This window comes from Rutilus rutilus (assembly GCF_951802725.1).
Source record: "Rutilus rutilus genome assembly, chromosome: 11".
Lineage (NCBI taxonomy): Eukaryota > Metazoa > Chordata > Actinopteri > Cypriniformes > Leuciscidae > Rutilus > Rutilus rutilus.
In genome coordinates, this window is record NC_140216.1 from 27,713,236 (window position 1) to 27,730,077 (window position 16,842).

The following is a 16,842-nucleotide window of genomic DNA, read 5'->3' on the forward strand; positions in this document are numbered from 1 at the left end:
ATTTTATCTTCTCTGCCATTCTTTGTCATTTTATATTTTGTTACCTTGTAAGGCTTTGTTTTTAAAATAGGGACATTAGTTTGGCTGTAATGCTCAGTTCACTTGCAAAATAATAAAACCGACATGAAAGAATAGTGATAAAATCGAGAACCATGATTAAAAAAAATAAAAATAAAATAAAATAATAATCATACTATATTTGCCATATTGCCCACCCCCAGGTACAATCCATTAGAGCCCGATAGATATGGATTTTTGGGGGCCCAGGGCTTGCAAAATCGCCTGCCCGACGTCCCGGGGCTATTGTGTTTTCCAGTCGGGCTACCAAAATGCATAACCAGCCTGCCCGACGGGCTATCTGAAATAGTGTTCGCGTCAGTCTTGTTATAATCAGATTCAGCGCGTTCTTCATCTTCAATCCGCAACGGCGCAAAGCAGAGCGCACGTCAAAAAGAGAGGACAGGGTGTGTGTGTGTTCGTGTTCATCTGAGTCTCATTGGTCCGTCACTGCTCGTCAATGTCAGAATATTTGAGATGACCAATCGAATCAAAGTAGGCGGGATTTATGGTCACAGAAGCTGCTGAGCGTGAATTTGAGCAGAGCGACTCGCTTCAGTTTACAGTAGGGATGGCCCGATACTGGCATCGGGCCGATACTGTCCTCATATACTCGTACTCATAAAAATTCGCCGATACCACGTACATTTTGCGAAACGAAACTGGCCGCCGCGAGTGCTTTGTCGAGGTGAACTGAGTCATAGACGCACGAGCTGGTCGAGCACATCCCTTTAAACAGACAACAGTGGAAAGTTTGTTCAGTCCGATGTCAATGGCAACGAAATTAAACGAGGCATGTAGCTTTAGCTTATTATATTAACGTTAACTGACGAGAGAGAGAGGCAGAGAGAGAGACAGAGAGCGAGAAGCGCACTTCTGTTGAATGCTCTTGATTGCTGATCGTTCACTCAGCACATGTTATTTGGATGAAAACTAAATCATATATATAAGTACAGTAAAACATGAACTGTTACCTGACTGAAGTATAACGAGTGGTTCCCTACATTATTACAGGACGTGTGCAGAGGTCAAGAAGTTTCATGAATGCAAACATCCGAAGCGGGCGCCCCTCAAACCAGCGTCTCAGCGCGCGAATACTGAATTAAATTGTCTTTCACGTCTTGCGCTTGTACGGACGAATTCACACACAACTATGTAATAACGCCCGTCTTGGTGAGTATCCTATAGTAAACAAAGTCGGTTATATCTCAAATGAACGTAGCATGTTCAAATGCGGTCTGTGCGTTCGGTCTTAAAGGGGCAGCCGTTTGATAAACCTGCTTCTGTGTTTTAATGTTAATCAAACAAAGGACAAAGAAATTACTCACTGCTCTTGACTAAATAGGCTACCCTTTTCAAATTTAGAAAAATATCCATCTATATATAATTCATACAGTAATGAATATGCCTTTTTTCACATTTGATTACTTTATTCAAATTTCTGTACCTGTTAGATCTACCTGAAAAACTCTAAAAACACTGTTTATTTCATTTGTAGCCTTTCTTTGTTCTATTGTATATATTTGTCCTATTTGTAATTCAATTGTTTGTTTTTATTTTGTTACTGACTGCTTACTTGTTTTAAATTCACATTAATTAGGCTGCTAGTTTTTGTTGTAGTGTCAAAATTGGATTAAATAATTGATATTTCACTGGTTTTGACAAACATTTGAACCACTGACCCAGTCCTCAGCACTGAGCCCTGCTGAAGCAGCTCTAAATATGTACTGTGCTATTAAATGAAAGATAAAATATGATAGAGCAATAGAATGAACAGTGACAGTAGGCTTACAGAAGCTCATATGCATTTTAGCAGGCTTAATTAAGCATGAAAATAACTGAAAGAAATATATATATTTGATGAACAAATTAAGCCAACTAATATGATTTATAATCTTTTGGTTTATCTACTAATACATTTAAAAATGACAAATGCAGTGAAAATTCAGGTATCGGTTACGGTATCGGTATCGGCGAGTACCAAAAATGACAGTATCGGTATCGGACTCGTTCTGCAAAAAGTGGTATCGGGATATCCCTAGTTTACAGTCAAGTGCGAGATAAGATGTAAGTAGCTAAACTAAACATTTCACATTTGACAGTTTTTTAGGTCATAAATGCAAAACGAATGACAAAAATAATTAGGCAAATGATTTCGTTTGAAACAAAAATACTTTTGTCGAATTTCGCCATTTTGAACTGAAAATAGGCCTGTGCGTGACTCATGTAATGTATTAGTTTACTGTCACTGTGAGGGGACAAGAAACATTAACAAAGCTGTTTTCATCATGTTAGGCATAAAATTAATAATGAATGTGTACATGTTGAGAATTAATATAATACAATTTGTAGCCTTCAGTAAATGAAAAAAGATCAGCTTTAGGAGGGAAAGAGACAGGGCAAGATGAGAGAAAAAGAAAAGAAAGTGATGGATAAGAAGTGAGAGCAGGTATTGAAAAATAATCTACTGTCCGCTGACATGGTTTTAAAGCTATTGTTATCCAATTTTTTTGGCCTTCAAAACATCTTAAAATGCACATATGTAGATCAGAGAAATAAAAAAATTCTCAGGGGAGCCCCCCAAACCCCCCGTAACTAGCCTACCTCACATTCGGGACCTCAGTGATGATAAAACCCTGCCATCTGCATGTTAATGAAACTAGTTAATAGTGAGCATTAACCCTCTGGGCTTCTTCGTAAAATAGTCACACTTAAGCTTCCTCCCGCCCGAAAACGGGCGAAGCCTTAAAATTTTACTTTACTTTTTCCCAGGATAACCAATCAAATATATTTTTGTTCTATAATATTTTCTGATTATTATTTAGAATTTTTTGAATTTATGATACTTTGCATTAATTATATAATTTTTATGAGCATTTTTTTCCATTAGAATTAATATAAATATATATATATATATATATATATATATATATATATATATATATATATATATATATATATTTTTTTTTTCAATAAATGCAACATTTCATATCAAAATAGAGTGCAGGCCTAAAAAAAAAAAAGGTTCAAGTGAGAAGAGCGCCATCTAGTGCCTTCAAAATGTATTAATTTGTGTCATGTCCTATAACCGCCTATAGCTTTTTTATTTATTTGATTTATTCCCATTCGGAAAGAATCTTTTTTATTACTAAGCAACCACTGAATGGAACAACACAAATTATATATCATTTTAAAGCTTAGGATCTCAGCTTTTTAATGCATCTAATTACATTTATTAACTCCTAACGAGTGCTGAGTAATCCATCTAAAACCGAGTGTACCGCCAGCAGGCGCCACCTAGCTGCGAAAATATTCATTACCATATTTTTCAAAAATCTTGCCTTGATTAACACAAAGTTGATGTCATTTGAAAGCTTAGAGTCTGAACTTTACAGTGAATGTATTCACTTTGAAAAACTCTTAAGTATTGCTGAGTTATTTGCTGATAAATAGAATTTCTTTTTTTTCATAATCTATAAAATAATGTACTGCAATGTGTCAAAAACATCATACAGCTCATGAAACATTCTCAGATAATTGAAAATGGCACTTCATTTTTTACAGCATATTATTACAATTAAAATGAGCCCAAAATTAACAATCTATTGCTTTTATGACAAGATATTCTTCATGGAGAAAAAATTGCCCATGAGGGGGTGTCAAAGACTGTACAAAAAGGCTGTCTCTTTTCCAAATGCTGTAACTTTTGATTCCTTTATCCAAAAATGTATTTATTTATTTTTCCAGATGCAGCTAACATGTAGGGGGACTTCACTAAAAAAGAATTTTCCTCCTACCTTATTTCCTTCCTGAGTTATTCCATGACAAATAAGAAAGATATGCAAAATCATAATAAAAATTATATATCCCTCTGATGGTCTTCGTTTAGCAGTCACACTGGGGGCCTTCCCGGTCATAAATGACCGGACACCTAAAAATGAAACTTCCTCCATCCCAGTAAAAACCAATGCAATTTATTTTTGTTCTATAATATTTATTCTTTTTAATTTAGAATTTTGAGACAATTTGATTGAACTTATTAATATTTATGCAATATTTATAGTCCATTTTTTGCCATTGAAAATAATGATTTTTTTTTTTTTTTTTTTTTTAAATAATTCTATGCAGTATTTTTGGGTAAAATAGAGACTAGGCTTTCAGAAAAAAAATTAAATAAAAAAAAATTCATCAATTTATTAATCATAAAATTAAATAAAACATGATATTGCATGGGTTTACCACTAGATGCCTGTATAGCTCTAAATGGAGATGTTTGTGAATTCTAGTTGTTTTTGGACCAAATTACTTTTAAGATGTGGATTGAATGTATTTTTTTAGAAATTCTCAAATAATACTTTTTGCCAAGGTTTATAACATTTTATAAATTATTATTTTAATAATTTTAATAATTATTATATTAATTATATATACATATATTAATTATAATTATTAATTATGTTATGTTTTTCACTCTTGATGTTTTAGAGCTTCACCCCTTCATTGCTGAGCATTTTTTTTCTGCGTCGTGGCTGATTTGTAGAGATTTGTGTTTTTGTCAATTTCCCATTCATTTCCTATGGGGGTAATTTTGACCGAAGACCAAAATCATAACTAATTTTTTTACGACCACTTAGCATGCTCGGATCATGAACTCAATTTTTTTGTGTGTTCACATACCTAATGCCAGAAAAGTCACCAAGTTTCGTAACATTCTGATGAAGCTGTGATTTTTAAAAATTCAAAACAGATTTTTGTAATCTGAATTTATTGGTGTGTATGTGTATAAACTAGGGGTGTAACGATTCGTTTTAACAACGATTCGATTCGATTCGCGATTCATGGTTGTCGATACGATTCAAGGACGATATTGGTTCATTTAGAACGATCCGATCCGAAACGATTCAGTGACTTGAAATCGATTCAGTAACTTTTTAGCCAAAAATTCTTGTAAGGGAATCAGGTATCAATTAATTATAGATATAAACAAACAAGTAAACAACAATTAATGTAAAATGCATTCACATTTTATTTTAATAAGTAGGACTGAACGATTATGACAAAAATGATAATTGTTGATTATTCCCTTGAAATTGTAATTGTGATTATTAATTACGATTATCACAACATAGAATGATGTTTTGAATAGTTTGGCCATGGGACCCACATTTCCTCATGGTCATCAAGCCGCGGCCCACCTTTTTAGGAATTATATAGGCCTAGTATAATACATTTGTTTACACAAAAATTGTTGACACACAAGTTATGTCCCCCTTTACTTAATTTTTTTTTAAGAATATGACAAATACTGATAGACAGTAGGCACTGCGAGGTTAAGCTATTAAATAGCAGTCCCAAACTAGTTTTTGTTAATACAATCTTGGTATGAGCCACCACAGTCATATAAAAATATACAAAACCAGTAAGTGGCATTTTGTTATGGAAACAAACAACAATTAGGCTACCATGGTGATACACAATACTTAGAAGAACTGGTAAAGAAACATGGAAACTGCTCCTGATAAATAGCAACACACATGACGTACCAATAACGAAATTTATTGGTATTTTACTTTTATTTCTTAACTTACTAATTTACGACGTTGCATGCTCGTATTTCTTTTGCGCTTTAGTGAAGTGATACAGCGCGCTCCGGCGCATTTGCGCGTGCAGAAGAGTGCGCGCTACTGCAGTACAGCGGCTGAGAGGACAGGACAGTCCGTTTTTCTGAGGTGAGAGACTTTGCGCTGCTTGTTGTCTTTGCGCTGCTGCTGGCGCGTCACGCATGGCGACGACGACACAGATAGGCAGACTGAATCGAGTAACGTTTAACGCCTTTATCATTAAAAGTGCAAAGAAAAAACATCCATATAAAGTCTAACGTGCTTAAATCCAATGCGTTATTTCCTAGAATCGATACAATCGATTCATTACCTTTTAAAACGATATTAGATCGATATATGTCGTCCGGAAGGCCAACTTGCCGAGCACAGATCGATCCAGTTGGATCGTAGGAATATAAATCGATACATCGATGTAGTTGATGAATCGTTACACCCCTAGTATAAACGTGTGTTTGTATGTGTGTGTGTGTGGGTGGGTGTTAATTTTTTGCACTCTTGATGTTGTAGAGTGTCACCCCTTTACTGCGGTGTACTTTTTTTTAGAATCGTGTCCGATTTGTGGATTGTACAGACAAAAATTCAGAGAATTTTTGTGTTTTTGTAAATTTCCCATTCATTTCCTATGGGTCGGTCATTTTTGACCGAAGACCACGAGTGTGACTCTTTTTGTTTACGACCACTTAGCATGCTCGGATCATGACCTCAATTTTTTTTTGTATTCACATACCTAATGCCAGAAAAGTCACCAAGTTTCATAACCTTCCGATGAAGCTGTGATTTTTAAAATTTCAAAACAGAAAATTATTCGGTCATAAATGACCGAGGACCATCATAGGGATATATATATTGTCTTTTATCCGCTGTTTCTTGGCAGGACAATGTCCAAATGTAATTTATATTTTCAAAAAATTTAAAGAGTTCTTTCAAACGATACCTACCTTTTGACTCTCCTTGCTATAGTTTTGGAGTTATTATGATTATATAATTTTTATATAGTTTGGGGCAAAATTTGCTGTTTCAGTCTTACCAGTTCATTTCTCTCTGTGTGTGTGTGTTTGTGTGTGTGGGTGTGTGTGTGTGTGTGTGTGGGGGGGGGGGTGTCTTATTTGCACTCTTGATGTTTTAGAGTGTCACCCCTTCATTGCTGAACACTTTTTTTCTGCACAGTGGCTGATTTGTAGTTTGTACCACCAAAAGTTTCTCTGAGTTTTCCTATTTTTTCGTATTTCCCATTCATTTCCTATGTCGCCCGTTTTCGGGCGGGAGGAAGCTAAGTGTGATTTTTTTTTTACGACCCTTTAACATATCAGAATCATCTCCTTAATTTTTTTTTGTGTGTTCATATAGGTAATAAAACAAAAGTCACCAAGTTTCACCCCCATCCGATGAAGCAAAAAAATTAAACAATTCGAAACGTTCAAGTTTTCGCCCGTTTTCGGGCGAAGAAGCCCAGAGGGTTAAAGCATTAGCTCTGACCCTAAACTAAAGTGTTACTTTTTTTTATCATACCCTCATTGGGGGCTGAGCCACCGACACAGACTGATTCATGTTCCATACTGGTCACACAAATTTCAGTTCAGTTATTACCAGATGCATATTTGTATTGATGATTCTAATTTGCTTATTTTATATCCAATTGTTGATATTTGTGTTTTGAAAAAGTTTTTGATTCATGTTTTGACTCGAACTTCAAAAAAATTATTTTTATTTGGACTAGTAAAATTCATTTCGGGCTACCAAAATCTGAAGAGTGCCTGCCCGAAGGGCTACCAGCGATTTTGAAATTTTGCGAGCCCTGGGGCCGATACCGATATTAGAGAGTAAAAAAAAAAAAAGTCTGATATCGATATATCGGGCGATATTCTTTGTGGATATTATAATACAGTACCAGTCAAAAGTTTGCACACACTTTCCCATTCGTGTGTCCAAACTTTTGACTGGTATAGAATACTGTATATACATAAACAGAATACATACATATTTTGCAATGATCACTCAAATGTGGCGATCAAACATTTATAATGTGACAAAGATATGTAATGGAGGCAGGGTATTTAACAATTTAACAAACTTTATCCAAAATGAGTCTGACATCAGTGCACTGAACAGTAAACTTAAATTAACTTTAAAACAAAAATAGAACAAAAAATATATATAACTTGAATTAAGAAAATAAATAAAGTAACTGTAGGGCAAGCAAGCTACTGCCAATCCAACAGGGACAGGTTTATGCAGGAAGCACAGCTTTTCCAAATGTAAACATCTAAAATTAATAAATAATAATAATAATGAATACAATTTAACGGCACATTTAAGCGTTATAGGTAGAATAGGCTAACACCATGTCTACACCGGACGCGACCATTGTCGCTCGCGTCACAACAGCTAAAAGCTGCCTACACTGGACGCGACAAAGCACCCGCTGCAAAGCATTTGTCCTTCATATCAGCACGTCATAAATAGAACGAGGCATCAGTTTACTGTCGGAGATTTGTCGCTCGCATCGCATCCAGTGTAGACAACATCACTGATTATAATGGGTTCCATGGTCTTTTTTCGCATCGCGCCACTCGCGTCCGGTGTAGACACGGTGTGAGAAGCACACACATTAGCTTCCACTCCGGTGACAAGGTATGAAACGTGGCTAGCTAGCTAATGTAGCAAACGAGTAAGATAAGCTCGTTGTGAGCGTAAAAGGCTGGGACATTGTTTATTTAATTTATAGCATTGCGTCTCACCAACTATTGTGAAGACACCGCTTATCTGCTGCTGCCTGAACAAGAGAGCTCCTTACTGAAGTAGGCAGGGTTCACGCGTGATACATGAAACATTTGTATGCTGCCAATAACATCATTCAAATGATCTTACGTTGATAAATGTGATGGCTCAAAACAATCTTAATTCAAGTAACCTCATGAAAGAGTGATTCATCTTGCACCAAAAAACACGTTAACCTAGTAAATGCAAACAATTAAATTAATTTATACGAATATTAAATACCGATAAATAAAACAATATTTACAAACATTATAAACATGTAGCCTAGGCAATTTTAGTTCCCCTCACTCCAGAACAAATCCTTTAAATTTATCGGTAGGCTATTCATAACGTTATTTATGATGTAAACAAGGCTTAGTACTTCACTCATGTTCCAACATCCATGTAAAACATCATCCTTGAAAATGTGTAATTCATCCAAAATGAGTGTTTGGTGGGGCGGTGGGCACGCTGACCGGCACATATTGTACAGCGGACCATTTAATTTGAACAGTGTAACTTATGTTTGGTTCACTGCATTTTAGTTTGATAAACTCACTGAAATGTTAAGTTAGCAACGGTACAAACTGATATGTTGTTTGTGTGTGCGTGCGGCACCTGCGCGATCAGTTGGACTTAAAAATTAAGAAAACAAATACAATGCGCTTTCTGCGGTCTCATTTTCTGTGAACTTTTTCGTGGAGTGTCGTTTATTCTGCTATTTGCACATGTAAAACATTTGTATTTTTAATGGGTCACAGAACCCCATCTATTCTAATTTAATTTCAATTTGACATTCTAATCTTGTCGTTTAACAGATAATGGTCAGTTAAAAAGCGTCGGTTGTTGGTCAGGAAAATAATCTAAATCGAACAAAATGCTTTCATAATAAATTTCCACCAGATTTGCTATGCTGCTCGCAAGTTCACGCCAACTCAAACTTGTGGACACGAGCTGAAATCTTAAGAGATTTGATCGTAGCCACCGCTCACATCCATAAATGGCAAGTTTTACGATCAGTTTTGTGTCATACGTTTGTTTCGTAAATGAGGGCCATTATGTTTATACACAGGGTGTCATGATGTGTTACCTGCATGTATTGATTCCCTCCATTGAAGACAGGTGAAGGCGGGGCCAGGCCTGGGGGACAGCAGCTGCAATACACATATGGGGTGGGGCTAACCCACTGTGATGGACCAATTATTGGAGATGACACTGAACCTGGGATAAGAAAGATCCCAAAATATTTTAACCAATTTTAACCATTACATTTTCAGTCAATAAGATTACATTTATGATTTCAAAATTCATTTTAAAAGATGTGTTGCCAATTTTTATATCCACTACCAATCCTTGAAATTACTAAAAACAAGCAATTACAAGTTACAAGCAATACAAATTTGATACCATTTAAAATGTGTATTTTATCTAGACATTTCCATGGCATTTTGCACAAGACCAAATAGAAAGCAAAGCACATGGACTCACGAGAATTTCGCTCTTTCATGATGGCAGGTCCCAGTTTGAGTTTTTTCCCTTTAAAACTGATCTGCTGCTGTAAAAGAATTAAAATGTACAATACATCACCCTGCCCTCATAACACTAACACCCAGAAAGAAAAGAGAGAAGAAAGTCATGAAGAAAGGTAAAAGTGACCTTACATCAACAATATTCTGGATATCAACGTCCTCGCTGAAATAAACGAAACCATACCTGTGAAGAAGGTGAGCAACAAATCAGAGGTGAAACAGCAATGAATATTTTCTGAAAACAGTTTCCAAGTAATATTCTATGAAAGCATAGTTTACCCCCCCCCCCCCCCAAAAAAAGAAGACAATCTCTTAAAATGTACTGATCCACATGGTGCTCCAAAATGACTATTGTAAATGACAACTTAAACATTTAGATGGCTTAATAGGGTGCACAAGTGTGACAAAACACTATATCAGGGATTGACAAGGACGGCTCGATGGCAGCTTGAACAACATCCGGGACAGTTAATGGAACCGTCACTTGTCCGCTCAGGCCAGGGCTGCATCTTCAAGAAAGTTTTGCACGTGTTTTAAGCCAACTAATTTAAATGTGCAAGCACAAGACACAAAAGAGAAATCAAATAGCAACACATCTGAAGCACGTGCTCGGAGAGCACAAATACTGAATTAGGCGGTATACCGGTACTGGGAAAATCTCGGTATACATTTTATTTCAAAATGTACGATATCATGATTTTGCTCATTTCGGTACTTGGTACGGGTACTAGGGATGCTACGATTATAGTTTTTTTTTTTTTACAATTATAGTCTGAGGAATAATCACGGTTTCATGATTATCACGATAATTACTTAAGCATAATGCATAAAAATCACATGAACAGTCTTTAGATTTTAAAGTGTTAATTATTGCTGCCTTTTGAAACAGAAATAACACAGTAACCAAATAATACAGCACAAAATAAGACAAAAGCCCATCTCTCCCCAAGTAATTAAAGAAAGGTGACCTGACTGACATCTGCTCCGTTAACATCCATGTCAGTATAAGGGGAATAAACTGAACTGTTATTGTCATCTACTGTCATCCATACGTTTTAATAATCTTTTTAATAATTCATCTAATTTTACATGTGGCCTGAGAAAACCATGTCTATTTTGGTTTGTTTGAAGTTTTACTAAAAATGATAGAAAGAAATTGAGAACATCTCTAATGCAGTTAACAGGGCCTGGCGCCACAAAGGGGCATTGCCCACTCAGATCTAATTTGTGCCCACTCAGTTGCAATTTGTCCTCCCTCCATGCGATTGATTTGAACCCATATGATCACACCGGTGCAATTAGAACGTTTAGTGTGCCACTGATAAATTAAAGCATGCTTACAAGCTTTGGCTGGCACTGAGCCAGAGAAAGACGCGCTCGGTGCTTTTCATACATCACAACTATTCAGTGTTTAACCACATTGGGCCTAAATCTAAAGTGCATAATCTAAAGCACACTGTGCAAGTGCACTTAGGGCGTGTCCGAATCCACTTTTGCTAGTTTAACGACTGGAAAAAAGGGTTGTTCCTATTCTCTTAATGAGTACTAGGTGTGTTTTGGGGTAATGTGAAATAAACCAATCAGAATTTAATTTCCCATTCCCCTTAAAAGCCAGTTGCGCTTGCATCATGACGTTTTTTTTTTTTACATGGCGGAATTTGCAAGCGGAAAGACTGAACGATTCTCCAGAGAGGAAACGGATCTGTTCGTGCGCAAGGTTAAAGTGTGCAAGCAGACCATCTACGGGACAAGCCGGATTCCACCATATCTTTAAGTAAACAATAATAAGCTTTTACATTGTGATCCTCTTATTTTTTATATTTGGCTATTTTGTGTACCCTGTGTGTGTGTAATAAGCAGAGTGTACGCATGTTGTGCACCCACCTATAGACGCATATTACTAGTGCGCCCTTTAAATAAAAAAATAAATACTGCAACATTGACTTTTGAACAGGATTTTTTTTGGTCAATGGCGCAGTCCATTTCTTCAAAATAGCAACACGCGAGATCACGTGACGCTTTCATGAGCCAAGACGCACTTTAGTCTAGCTCCGCTTATGTAGCCCGTTTTTTACAGTTGTTTGACTGCTTTTCATATAGTGGGGGTAGTTTTTTGTTGGCCATCCTTTTGTAGATGTCACACAGTCGAAAACTCGCTTATCCTTCACCATCATCCTCGCCAATTAAGAAGAAAACTAAACCAACAGCCGCGGCAGGCCGAGCGGACATGGAGGACAACATGGCGATTACCATAAAGCGATTTGAGGACATTCTGAAAACTGAATTAGCAGCAATGCGCACCGAATTCGCCTCTCACATGACTTCAATTCAAAATGTGTGCTCTAAAATTGACTTTTTAACTGGGGAACAGCGAGACCAGAAAAAACTGATTAACGAACACACTAGGCGTCTGGATGCTCTCGAGCAACAAGTGACCGATCTACAAGACCGCAGCAGACGCAGTAATCTCCGGCTATTAGGACTACCTGAAGGGGCCGAGAAAGATGACCCAATTGGCTTTCTGAAACGGTCATTGCCGACCTGGATCCCATCACTTGCCGGCAAAGATATCGAGATCGAACGAGCGCATCGAGTTTACTCCAGAGCTTCAACTAATTATTCCAAACCGCGAGTGTTTCTCTTCAAGCTGTTACGCTACAACGACAGGAATTTGATTTTAAATGAAGTAAGACGCCACGCTCCTGTAAAATCAATCGACGGCGCGATGTTGTCTTTCTTCCCCGACTTCTCTCCCACGACGGCAAAGAAGAGGAGCTCCTTCAGTGCGATACGGAAGGAATTGAAAGAGGCAGGTCTACAGACCTTTCTTCAGTATCCAGCTACGCTGAAGATCGTCTTGAAACACGGCGAGACTAAACTAATGCAATCCCCGGACGAAGCGCGTCAATTCCTAAACTCTCTTCCCGGTTCTCATTCTCCTAGGATGGACGTGGTATAAGGGTTTGATAATACTGAATGACTCGACTTCGGATTTTTGCTGATTTAGAAGTTCATGTGTCAGTCGTTTACTGAAAGTTTTCTTCATGGAAGCTAGGAGATTGTATTACCAATGTTCTGTTTTCAATGTATATAATATAATTATTTATGTTTGTTTCCCCTTTATAGAGAGTATACACACACCTTTGTGTGTGTGTTTTTTTTTTTTTTTTTTTTTTTTTTTTTTTTTTTTTTAAAACCTCACTTTATTACTCCTGTGAATTCGAAGTTTATCTGTTCTCTTAAAATAGGGCTAATAGCGGTGTTCTAGAGTGTTGTACAGGCTGTCATGTTACGGTCACTGACTAAGTTTAGGGAGGGCGGCAGCCTGGGGTTCCTTTCTACCCCAGTCTGTAAATGTTCTATGGGGTGGGTTGTGTTTGTGTTAAAGGTTTTTTTTGTAAGGGAGGGACGGTTTAATGGTAGACTTGAGATATCTAATTTGCAGTGGTATTACTTTGTCTCATTTGTTCAGTCCACTTATTTGTTTGATAGTCATGACTGAATTTAATATACTAAGTTGTAATATCAATGGTTTAAATGGCCCCCATAAACGTACAAGTTATTTAGAATTATTAAGACGAAAAAAGATTGACCTTGCTTTAATCCAGGAAGCTCATTTGCGGAAGGATGATGTTCGTAGATGCAATAATAAATTCTATGAGGTAGTCTCTTTCGCGGCAACTGACAATAAAACTAAAGGTGTATTGATAATTGTTAGAAGGAAATTTAATATCTCCATTTTAGACAGTTACAGTGACAATGCTGGCAGAATAACTTGTATAAAGACTATGGTTGGGAATAGGAAGATAGCATTTCTTTCAGTTTACGCACCATGTAGTCCAGATCCTACTTTTTTTTCTGAATTATCTTCCTATCTCACTGATCTTACAGACTTTGAGATAGTAATAGGAACAGATATGAATGCTGTAATGTCTAATGATCTTGATAGATCTGGTGACAGCTCTTCTTACTCTCAGACTGTTTCTACTGAGCAGCTTAACCAATGCATAGCCTCTTTTTCACTAGTAGATGCATGGCGTTTATTCAACCCTTCCCAAAAATCATACACATTCTTCTCAGCTAGACACAAAACATATTCACGGATTGACTACATCTTTGTTTCCCCTTCCTTGGCCTCAATGCTACTTGAAGTCGACATCTTTCCCCTCTCTCTTTCAGATCATAGCAGTAATTTTTTAAAGCTATCAATGACCCAGCGACCTTCACGAGCCCCTAGATGGCGCTTTAATACTAATTTATTAAAGGATGAGTGTTTTTGTGACCAATTCAGAACTAAACTACGTGAATTTATTGACATCAATAAAGGCTCGGTAGATGACCCACGGATATTGTGGGAGGCGACAAAGGGCTTCATAAGGAATTTTTCAATTTCATATGCTTCCTTTCGCCAGAAAATTCACCGTAAAAAAATTTCTGATATGGAATCCAATCTCCGATCATTAAAACAGGCAAATCAACACACTTTTTCTGATTATACGGTAGCTAAAATTGAAACTGTTAGAAAAGAACTTAATTCATTATATAGATACAGGGCTGAATTTCTCATTCAAAGATCTAGACAAAATTATTATTTTCAAGGTAGCAGACCTAGCCATTTACTGGCTCTAAGACTACGTAATAACGAGAAATTTGCTAATATTTCAGCGGTGAAATCTCAAACCGGTGAGGTTCTGACTGACCAGAAGAGTATAAATGACACTTTTCGTTCCTTCTTTTATGAACTATATAGCTCCAATTCTATATGTGAACCCACATCTTATACTTCCTTTTTATCTACTCTTAATCTTCCACATTTGTCAGAATCAGACTCTGAGTCTTTGGCCAAACCCATATCTCTAATTGAATTAGAATCATCAGTCAAAGTTATGAGCAAGGGGAAGTCTCCAGGCCTAGATGGCATACCAGTTGAATTCTACTTGACCTTCTGGTCCGATTTAGGGCCGCTTATGCTAGATATGATTCAATATTCAATTGATCAAGGGTCTTTTCCACAAAATACGAACATAGCCATTATATCTCTTCTATTAAAAAAAGACAAAGACTCTACTCTATGTTCCAGTTATCGCCCACTCTCTTTAATTGGTACAGATGTTAAAATTTATGCAAAAGTTTTAGCCTGCCGACTAGAAGGCTTCATGACTAAGCTTGTCAATCATGATCAAACAGGGTTTATTAAATCTCGCTCTCCTTCAGATAATCTACGAAGACTTCTTCACATAATTTCTTCATCTGAACAATTGACTTCTCCCTCTGCTATACTCTCTTTAGATGCAATGAAAGCATTTGACCATTTAGAGTGGAACTATCTGTGGGCAGTACTAGATCACCTAGGTTTTAGCTCTAACTTTATAAATATGATAAAAATCCTCTATGCTAATCCCTCAGCTACCATTCTCACTGGCCAGATAAGTTCACAATCATTTCCAATTGGAAGAGGCACCCGCCAGGGTTGTCCTCTTTCACCTTTACTTTTTGCTTTGTCTTTAGAACCTCTTGCTCAAGCTGTACGTCAATCCGAACTTATACTTCCTATATCGGTTAGGAACACTTTACATCACATATCTTTATTTGCAGATGACATATTGCTTTTCTTAGACAATCCAGTTCTTTCAGTTCCCCACGTTTTAAACTTGTTCAATCAGTTTGGTACCCTATCAGGGTACAAAATTAATTGGACAAAGTCATATCTGCTCCCACTCAATTTCTGTGTTGGGTCTGCGACACTCTCTGGTTTTATTCCGGTGGTGCATTCCTTCAAATACTTAGGTGTAGATATCTATCCATCCCTGCAGGATACTGCCTCAAAAAATTTTAAAAACAGTCTGGCTAGAGTCACCTTAGATCTTGCAAATTGGATGCATCTTCCTACTTCTTTCCATGCAAGAATATCTGTTGTTAAAATGAACATCCTTCCCCGTGTTAATTTTTATTCCGCTATGATTCCTTTACCCCCACCTGCTGGTTATTGGAAAAAACTTAATTTAGTAATATCTCATTATATTTGGAATGGTAAACGCCCACGAATTAAATTATCTACTTTACAGCGTAGCAGATCAGATGGGGGCTGGTCCTTTCCAAATTTTAAGTTATATGCTGACTCCTTCACTCTTCGTGCTCTGTCAACCTGGTTTAAACCAAATGTGTCAACCTCATGGTGGGCTATTGAAGAATGTCTTGTTTCTCCTCACAATATAAAGCATGTGGTTTTTGCTGGTGTCTCACTCAAACAATGTAAACTTCATTTTGGCCCTATTATAACACATTTTATTTCTACTTGGAGATCAGTGACCAGAAAGATAGAGCCAAATTTGAGGTGGCATTGTCATTCACCTCTGTTCCATAATAACAATTTTCTGTCAGACAAATCCCCATTTTACTGTCCACAATGGATTAAATGTAATGTAAATTCCTTTGGTGACATCTATGATGATAAAGGCCTAAAATCTTTTCAAGATATTAAGGCTCTTTTCAATTTACCAGGAACCTCCTTTTTTATGTATCTTCGCATTAGGTCAGCTCTTCGCGCATATGGAGTCCCCTGGGATGTACAACTGCCTGTACATCCCTTGCGGAAAGTTATTCTTCCCACTGATAACTCTGTTATTTCTGCTTCAGGTATTTACTCTTTTCTCCTCAAAAACTCATACAAACCATTATCAATAACAACTGTCTGGTCTAAGGATATTACTGGTGACATACAAACTTTATTCTCTGATAAAATTTGGGAGACAATTACATCATCCTCAAAAAACCCAAATCATCAGATGATCCACTGGAAATTACTACACAGACTCTATCTATCCCCTTTAAAACGCTTTTATATGCATGTGTCACCTTCCCCAAAGTGCAATCTATGT

General features: G+C 36.8%; 1 protein-coding gene across 5 annotated transcripts in view; it reads right to left on the minus strand.

Moving 5' to 3' along the window:
* Nucleotides 1-16,842, minus strand: part of dazl (deleted in azoospermia-like) — a 72,862-nt gene that overhangs the window by 3,322 nt on the left and 52,698 nt on the right. For 4 of the 5 annotated variants that reach the window (XM_084422529.1, XM_084422531.1, XM_084422528.1 and 1 more), the window contains exons 4-6: nt 10,097-10,148; nt 9,924-9,990; nt 9,526-9,656 (exon numbers count right to left, since the gene is read on the minus strand). In XM_084422529.1, the coding sequence (XP_084278655.1) occupies nt 9,526-9,656; nt 9,924-9,990; nt 10,097-10,148 (250 nt within the window). The remainder of the gene's footprint in view (nt 1-9,525; nt 9,657-9,923; nt 9,991-10,096; nt 10,149-16,842) is intronic. The other variant, XM_084422530.1, reaches the window with a different exon arrangement.